This window comes from Bidens hawaiensis, unplaced genomic scaffold (genome assembly GCF_021521415.1).
Source record: "Bidens hawaiensis isolate Kalapana, Puna unplaced genomic scaffold, B.hawaiensis_p1.1 tig00002772_1, whole genome shotgun sequence".
NCBI lineage: Eukaryota > Viridiplantae > Streptophyta > Magnoliopsida > Asterales > Asteraceae > Bidens > Bidens hawaiensis.
In genome coordinates this window covers 2,998,129-3,007,891 of record NW_027491150.1, presented here as the reverse complement: position 1 = coordinate 3,007,891, position 9,763 = coordinate 2,998,129, and the positions used below count along the sequence as shown (strand labels likewise).

The 9,763-nt window shown below is 31.9% G+C and overlaps 1 protein-coding gene and 1 pseudogene across 1 annotated transcript; both read right to left on the bottom strand.

Annotated features, from left to right (window-relative positions):
* Positions 1 to 41: 41 nt before the first annotated feature.
* On the bottom strand, positions 42 to 3,089 carry LOC143621248 (homeobox-leucine zipper protein PROTODERMAL FACTOR 2-like; annotated as a pseudogene).
* A 3,959-nt stretch (positions 3,090 to 7,048) lies between these two features.
* On the bottom strand, positions 7,049 to 9,489 carry LOC143621128 (CRIB domain-containing protein RIC10-like). The gene is made up of 5 exons (XM_077092644.1): positions 9,265 to 9,489; positions 9,011 to 9,148; positions 8,493 to 8,590; positions 8,330 to 8,414; positions 7,049 to 7,364 (listed from the first exon to the last, which is right to left on the bottom strand). Exons 2-5 carry the CDS (start codon positions 9,066 to 9,068, stop codon positions 7,174 to 7,176), a joined length of 432 nt encoding a protein of 143 aa, XP_076948759.1. The 5' UTR covers positions 9,069 to 9,148; positions 9,265 to 9,489; the 3' UTR covers positions 7,049 to 7,173.
* Positions 9,490 to 9,763: the final 274 nt, after the last annotated feature.

Sequence of the window (9,763 nt, the reverse complement as noted above, 5' to 3'; positions counted from 1 at the left end):
TCTTTATTCTTTAAGGACTCTAATATAAAGAAATTTGTTACCTTAGGCCTATGGTGCTCACTGCGAAGAAACTCAAAGACCTGGTTAGGAGGAACTGGTAGCCGAAATGAAGTTGCAGCACTTAGCACCATACCAGGTGGTTTTGCCTGGATCATCCATACTCATTCGGCTCATTACCTGAACGTCATCTGACTCACTGCTAGTTAAACTTGTCCATGTGTTGGTAGTTGAAGCAGCTACCCCGCTACAGAAGCTCAAAACCATTCTCGCAGCTAACTTCAACATACTCCTTCTCCCTTCAAGGGTGGTTATAGCTATCAAATGAATTAACAAAATCATTTACAATATCAAATTAAGCATATTATAAAAGTCATTTCTATAAACTAGAAAACAATAGAATGTGAACAAGTAGATATATATATATATATATATATATATATATATATATATATATATATATATATATATATATATATATATATATACTTGCCTCCTACATCTTCTACTGGAATATAACTAGCCATTGCTCTCGCTAGTCTTTCACATTGTCTCTCTAAAGTTGCTAACCATCTTTTTGCACCAAATGCTAGACCAGAGTTTACTAGCACCTTATAAAGATCATCAACAGCCCCGTCATCAACTTCGAGATGTTCAACCCATGTGACCTAGAAATGGAAATTAAACACGAATTCATGAAACTGATGTACATTCACATATGCATTATTGCATCATCAAAAGCCAGTAAATTTTTAATGTAAACCTAGATTAATTTATAGTTTCATACCTTTGAGTACCCATTGAGCATCCCATGAATCAAACAGCCAGAAGGCCTTCTTCTGCATCTTGATCTCATTGATCGTAGATCATCCAAGGATACATCAACCACGACCCACATTCCGTCGTTTTGTTGTTTACAATACCTAACAAAGTAGGTCTCTCTTGTTGGGACGAGTGGCGTCGGAATTTGATACTCAGCTGCCATCTGAAAATATGGACAGTAGTTTTTACTTTTTAGATTAAATAGATACAATCAAATATGGGGTTTTAAAACCTAATGTATAACTTCACAAGACATTAAATGATTGATCCCCTTACCACTTGCATAGCTCCATTGTAAGTGCCAGCCACACCGGTTGAAAGTACTTCCACAGTCCTTGCTCTTGAAACAATGCCGCAAAAGACATTTGACCAACGATTCTGAAAAATCATTGTTTGTTTATTGAATTCACAATTTAAAGGACAATTGACATAAAAAGATTGTCTAACAGTAAACACATACCACATTCATTAGAATTTCCACCACATTCATGTGGTTCATCATGACAACCTTGGATGCCCTTGAAGCTTCACATTTCAGTCCAGGTGGTTTCGGTCCGCTGCCTCCAAGAAATGACCGTGTATACATATCTTCATTTAACGTTTCGAGAGATGGGGCATCTGAGGTTGGAACCCACAGAGGTGCACCAACCATGGCCATTTTGATTATCACTTCCATGGCTGCAACAGCAAGCTTGACAATAATAGGCCTCTCACTTGCGGTAGGGCCAACCATGTGCCGAGGAAGGTCACTTGCTTCAAGCATCTCTCTTACCATTCCTTGATTTCGGTTATAATTAGCCGCAGGAGAGTCAAGGGAGTGAGATGGTCCTTGAGATGATGAAATATCAGTGTAACTGACTACTTGCTTGCCATAGTAGTTGGAAGTCATTTCGGATATCCGATCAATCTGTTAAAAACAACCTTGAAAGTTAAATTTGAACAAATTATAGAAAGTACATAAATTCCACTTGATATGCGAGGAAAATATGTTTTCTTGTGTTTAAATTTAAGACATACCTTGTCTCGTAGACACGCATTTTCAGCTATTAATTCGTGCTTTATGGACATCTCCCTAATATCAGCCGGCCCACCACAGTTTAGACAAGTGGCGTTAGTGAGAGCTTCCGTCAGTCGTTTGTGCTCTGCCTGGAGTTGTTTGTTTAAATTCCTCAGCTCTGAATTGTTAGAGCGTTCATGCTGAGCCTAATTTAGAACAAAAATAAAAAAGAAAAATTTGAGTAGTTATGTGGCTTATTTGGTATAACGCGTCGCTTCTATATAAGCTTATGGACGAGCTCACGTAGTTTAAAATCAAAGAGGTACGTCTCAACTCTAATTCGGTATGAGTATTGTTTTTGTTTTATACTTTTATTACTCATCAAAAAATAAAAAAACAGTAAAAGGAAGTTGAGCCACTAACACAGTGTTGTTATTCTTAAAGATGAAAGATGAGTATAGTCAAACCAGTTGATGTTAATTGATTGTCAAAGTAAAACATTATTGCATATAAACATATAATTTATATAAAACTCAAGATTTCACGATACAGTATCACTTGACTAAGTGTGCCTCATGTGTGTATTAGGATGATATATATTGGTCCTTAATATTCATACTGCAAATGTGCATTTTTATGTAAGTTACCTTCATTTGGGTTCGTTTATTTTGGAACCAAAACTTGATTTGCAACGGATCCAAATTTAGCCTTCTGCCAAGTTCATCTCTTTGCATATTACTTGGATGCGGGTTTGTATTATAAAACCTACATGGAATATAAACAATAAATATTGATAAAGCTTTAAGGCTAATCTCAAACTATTTTTCCTCAAACGAAAAATCCAACTGATTTGAGGACTAAATGATAGAAATCAATTGAATATTTGATGAAATATTAGAACACTCAACAAATTAAGGGTAAACTAAATAAACATAATAAACCTATGACTTAGGTGACTTCAAACTCTTAGATAATCTTGATTTGTAAACAACTGCATCTATCTTCTATTTGCTTTTCTTTGGTCACGTTTATTGCTAGTAATCATCATCCCGAATTTGATCTAGACTTGCAAGATCTTTGATACCGAATTTCATGGATTTGTTCTATAGTATGACGATGGTAACGCCTCCTGTTGTTTGGAATGTCATTTGGATCTTGATTATCATTGTCTCTGGAAGGAGCTTCCGCAATATCAGTCTCGGATTTTCTATCTTGCTCATCATCTCTAGGAATATCAAGATTCTCAAACATATTGTTGTGAGACATATCTTCCTCTCAACACTAATCCTGATACAAGGGATAGTTTAACTTCAAATAGAAAATACAAATTACACAAGGGAAGATCATCTAGAAAATTTGATTAATAGTAACTTATAACCTTTTTTCCTAGTATCATAAATCATATTTGATCAAGGGTATGAAATAATTAAGAAATTTTACAGTTATTTATTTTCGTCTCATGGTTTTGTATTTACTTTCGAACAAATCTTTCAACAAATGATAAATTTCATCAAATTTTAATGACCAAAACATTCCATGACACGCAACTAATGGCCTTTTTCATGTTTGTTTTTTCATACAACACAACTAATATTAGTGGCGTACCCTAGAATTATTTTCATTGTGGTCGGAAAACTTTAAGGTTGGTCGTCTGTGGCTAAACATTAATATTTTTCCGATCTGGTGTCGATTCAAGTCAAATCATATCGGGTCACAAAATAAAAGGATTAAGAAACATAAACATTTTAGTTCGGTTGTCTATCAACAAAATTATATTTTGTCTTCTACTACCGACCACTTTTCCTCTTAAGTCTTTTTCAAAACTAGATCAGATAGCAAATTAAAAGTAATTTATTGGTTCATTCATCAAACCGAATTCAAAAACCAGATAACATCACAAATGATATAAATATTTCATAATATACATAGAAAATACAACAAATAAAAAGAATAATATCAACAAATAAATAAAATCTACATTAATTAATTTATCGTTATCTAAAATTAAACTAACAAAACGATCAAAAAGTACAAATAAATAAATAAATAATAGAGTACCAGAGTACCCTTAATAATAATAATAATAATAATAATATAATGTGACATGGTAAATAGGACTTAATCTGTTTATAACTTGTTCATGTCGAGACACGTCACGCCGGTCAAACGCAATATTGTCAAATATATATATATATATATATATATATATATATATATATATATATATCATCTAAAAAGTTAAAATTTAATATTTTGTTTTTATATAATGTAATGTGAACAATGACAAAAGGTTGATCATATCATATGCTTGTAACAATATATGACATATATGATCATATTATTACATATATGAACAATGTAATATCATATTATATACATATATTGTTCATGTTACATGACAACTAATATACGGTCATATTAAGACATTTAAAAAAGTAAATAAATGTTCATATTATGTATATATAATTGTTAATTTATTTATCAAGACAAAAAAGGAAGAGGACTTTGGATTAAGATTTCTAAGTTCTAACAGTTGTTTAGGACATTTAATCAAAACAGTTTTCATCCCATCTGTCTATACTTTTAAGTAGTCTATGCAAAGACCAAATCTCAGAAATTTAGCCCCAATTTGGTAAAAAAATATTGTTGTTCAAACAAAATAAAATAAAACAAGAAATTAAGCGACAATAATCATTTTTTTTTATTTAGTACACTTGTTTCTTCTTCAAACTAATCATTTTGATCGTAGAAACTTGAAAAGAATGAGTTTTTGTGTGTTGATCAACCATAACCACCTTGTTCAAGGGTAGCAAATACATAAAACGAATAATAAAATTGCACAGAAAATGTATTTCAACAAGAAAATTAAAGCGTAACACGGGCTACCCCTCAACCTTTGCTAGATCTGTGTTGCTTAAAATATTAAAACTTGAAAGGATTAAAGGAACTTACACAAAATTTTTCTTTATTTTTTTGGTTTGTTGAAGCTTAGAGTGAAAGATGAATGCCAATAGAGAACCACTATCAAGAGAAGAAGAGGAAGAGGTTGGAGAATTGAACAAAAAAGAAAAAGTTAATGCAAATGGTATTTAAAGGATAAGTGTTTGCATTTATTATTATTAATACTAATTAATGAAGTTGATATCACTTTTTGAGAGAGGAGAGATATTATAAATATCTTTTATATATTTTTTAAACAATTATTTTTTATATATTTTGTTGTTATTCTCATTTTATAGTCAGGTAATAAGATGGTTTGGGTGTTAATTTGATGGCCATAGGTTCAATTTTCATAATGTAAAATATAGTTAGTTGTTTAAAAAATATTTTTTTTAAACATCAATTAAATTTGCATATATATTTTTATAGTGATTTGTAGTTAGCTATAGTAACCAATGGGTTGGCGGTCTTTTGGACAATGACAAAGGCTTTAACCATTGGGCTTGAGAAGGAGGTCTTAGGCAAGTTTTACATATGACATGGATTAAAAAAAATCCTCCGTTCAAAAAGAAAAAGAAAAAAAAACCTTAGTTACACTCAAGGCAAAGGCTTTAAACATCGGGACTTGAAAAGAATGTTTTGAATTCAAGTTTCACATACGACATTGATTAAAAGAAATTCACTGTAAAAAAAAGGAAAAAAAACTGAGTTGTAGTAAAGGCAGTCTATTGATGCAATTGTGGAAAGTCAATGTAGTGAGAATGGAGAGATTTAAAGGGTTAATTAGTGAAAATGAAGAGATTTAAAGGGTTAATTAGCTAGAGCATTCACAATTCACAATAGTTTTTTCATAATGTGTGAGTGTAATCTCTATTTTTAGAGTGTGGTTATAAATGGAAGAGGGAAAATGTTATTGTGTATGAGTAAATTTAGAGAAAAACACTTTACATACTTTATAAATTTTTACTATTTGTTTAAAGTAGTTGTTATTGAAAAGAGAGAAAATGAAATGATAAATGTATAAAAACATTATTAAATTGAAAATGAGATATAAAATGTAATTATTTTTATATATTTAATATTATCTTAAAGTAGTTTAAACATTTTATGTTGATTTGAGAATTGAGATTACATATATGTAATCACAAGTTTATATATGTGTGAATAAACAAGTTAGAAATATAGGTCATAACCATTTTACATATTTATGAAAACTAATTTCCAAAGTTGTAACCATAAAATTAATATATTAAATGATATATCTTTTTTTTAAATGACTAAATATTACACTCTACATGATTACCATTGACCTCATAAAAACGTTTTTAAAGCCACATGGTTATGAAATGCTCGAACCGCTATACGAACAAGCGGCCGATTCGATTTGAGAATCGGTTAGGCTGAAACCGATTTTCATGTACATGTGTAGAGAGATGTACAACACTACAACATGGATTTGACCTTCCATTGTGCTTAGATTCACTGATGATTGGCCTGCTAGTGAATGGCCTTAGTGTTGGGCCCAATCATTTTCTTTTAAAAGTCTTGACTCATGACACATTGTTATGGACAACTTATTATAGTATTCTTTCTTATTACTAGCAACTATTTCTATCTCATGTACATGACTATACTTATGCTTATGATATCTATACAATCCAATTGACGTCGCCATTAGGCGTTTCCGCGGCCCACCAACCAGTCTCACAACCAACATGAGGGAAGTTAAATCACATGTTCAAGAGTAAATCAGGTGGTGTCAACGTTTGATCCTCAGACCTCCACGCTAGATTCCTACATCTTTACCACTAAGGCACTATCGTGGTTCGTGGCTTTCAAATTTGACATCGTAACCCCCTCTAGCAACCACGATTGAAGATACCATTGACATACAATTCATCTAAACAAATAATAACTAAACACACTAAAGTATATGCAACTTTTCTATTCTCGTTACTCGTTCGATAGTTTTCACATAAATCACTTCATCATCGGTTCAATTACCATTCCAATCATAAACTTTGCCACAAGTCACATAGCTCATATCATACATGCGCGACACGACACGACACATTATTAAAGGAAAAGTTATGGTAAAAGTGGAAGTGTATATATAATATATACAAGCAAACAATATGATATCATTTTCAAAAGCTAGATTAGTTTTCCAACATGACAACCAAAGAATCTAACTTTTTACGTGTTGATTCTTTGTTGTATATTCCCAAAGGGGACAAAATTACAAATTAAAATACAAAAATATATTTAAAAAAAAAAAGGTAAAAATTAACATAACAAGAAAGGTTGCATTTTCTTCCACCAATTTAATACCACACCCTAATGAAAAATATATCCTTGTTTTGTAGAAACATTGGTTGTCAAATGAGTGGAACCAGTCTTAAGTTTTTGGGGTCACTTTACATGGTCTCTGTGTTAGCCTTTGCCTTTGCAGCTCGGGATACTGACTTTGATGACGAGATTGACTTTGGGGAGCATGTTGACTTTGACTTTTTACGTCTTTGTTTTTTCAGTGTACAGGGAAGGTCTACAGGTGGTAGATCATTAAGCGTATCATCTGTAGGCCGTCTTCCCATCGCTTCTCCAAAATCTACACAATATTATGGTTATTATTACTTTTATTTTGCGGATCGATATAATAATACTCGAAAAAAATCTTATTTGATAGGAAACCAAGAGTCCAAAAATGAAAATTATAACGATATAATGATGTAAAATATCCCATAAAGGAAAAAATATATAAATACAAGTATGGGCTCAAACAAAAAGGAAAGAAACAAAAATAAAAATTGTTGCTATCAAGAAAATTTTTGGATATATCATGTGCATTTAAAAGGAAAAAGGTCTCTTGTGACATATAAAGCCAAATCTCTTTGAAGCCAAGAATCTTAATGCTACAAGTCATGTTTATAATGGTACAACTTATTTTTTTCATTGGTACATGAACTTTAAATTATTGTAGTAGACAAACTAAGGGACAAAATCAATCTTTACTCCAAGAAAATTTTCCATACCCGTGAAATGGCCCACATTTGCCTCTAAACTTGATTTTAAATTTAATCAATCACAACCGACATTGTTTCATTATTTTCGCAAATATTAGAGGCGCGCATGAAACCGAAAAAACCAAACCGAGATAACTGATCCGAGACCAAAAAATATACCAAAGTTTTATTGTTCGGTTCGGTTTTGCGTGTAACTAAAACGAAAAAGGCCGAACCGGGCTTATAGATTTTTATTTTTAATTTTAAAAAATTTCTTATAGGTTAATATATTGTTTAACGCATATATTTTAACTCGACTGTAAAATAATCAATTAATTATGACCAACAAAGAAATATGGGCCCAAATACATTGTTTTCGGCCAGCTTTTTTGTTCAGTCAAAACTTGCTAGCCAAATGACAAAACCAAAACAACTGACATTTCGGTTTTTGGTTCGGTTTTAGCTCAAAACCGAACCAACCCATGTACACCCCTACCAAATATCATATCATAACTAGCATATTTTATTAGTGAAATAACTATAACATAATGATTAACTTGCAATAATATACCTTGTGAAGACCATGTAGACATAGCAGAACCAGAATTACCAATGGAAGTTGATGCAAAATCTGGGCCTGTCTTAAATTCATTCATCTAAAAAAGAAATATATATTAGTTTCTTAAAAAAATGGATACGTAAAGGAAAAATAATATGTGAAATGACAAAATTACCCAAGACGGAGCACTGCCTGATGATCCATCCCAACCAATATGAGCAAGATGTTTGACATCAGTTGGATTTCCGATTTCCATCTCACGCTCCTTCATAACTATATAACATAATCCACATCAAAAGTCACAATCTTTGAACATAAAGAACCCTATGCAGTTGATATCGCTCAGAATATCGGCGACATTGACCGATATATCACCAGTATTCCCGGTATCAGTGTTTTAAGTATTAATTATTAAATTTTAGTGTTCAGTGTTAGTGTTTCAAGTCTTAATCAGTTCCTACTCGCTACGATTGTTTGTGTTTGGCAAGGTGCAAAAGGTTAATTTGTTAATGACCGGAGGGTACACTAAATTATTAATGTTAAATTGCTATATACATGAAATTTACATGATATTAAAATTACCGATATCCCACTGCAATAACCGGTATCTCGAATATCCCGATATCCGATATTTTTCCGCATTAACTGCTTAGAAAGAACCCTAATTTTCACTTTACAAATAGCTGGGCTTACCAAAGATCTGTGAGATGAACTTGAAGCCTTTAAAAACCCCTTTGATTTTGGTGCTCATGTGGAAATATCAAAAACCCTTGTGGAAATTAAACTAAAAAACCTAAAAATGATATAAACCAAACAAATGCAGTCTTTTTCCTGCAGAAAAACAAAAAAAGCAAGCATTTTGTCAAACAGTTGGTGTGCATTCTATAATTTCAGTCATTTGTGAATAAATTATTTAAAACACAAAGCAATAAAGATAAAGCTGTTACCTTTTACTTATCACATAGAGTTTATCCACAAATCTGTTTGTTTCCTTGGCATTTCATACTCCAAATTCTTCTTCATATGTGTTGTAATGGAGATAAACCCTGTGGATGAATAATACCAAGAATCAAGAAAAAGGTAAGATTTTTTTTTTTTTTTAATAATAAAATTGTTGGGTTTATGTATGAAGAAGATATCTTTGAAGAAAAAAGAGAAAAGATGGAGAACCACAAAGTTGTTCTTCTCCTGAACAAGGGGTGAGGTTTGATTTTAGAAGACATGGACAGTTCATGATTGGTGTCTTTTCTTTGTTGACAAAATCAGTCCTTGCTTTTTATAATCTATACACCTTTACTCCTTGTGTTTGTATGAAATTATTGTGATATCCTTAGTCTCCTGGGGTTAGACATTGGGTTCGACGGGTGGTTCGGGTTTTGGGTTCACCAAACCGATGTAGATTCTAGATTTAAGTGGAAAAGTATTCTTGGGCAGTTTTGTGAAAAA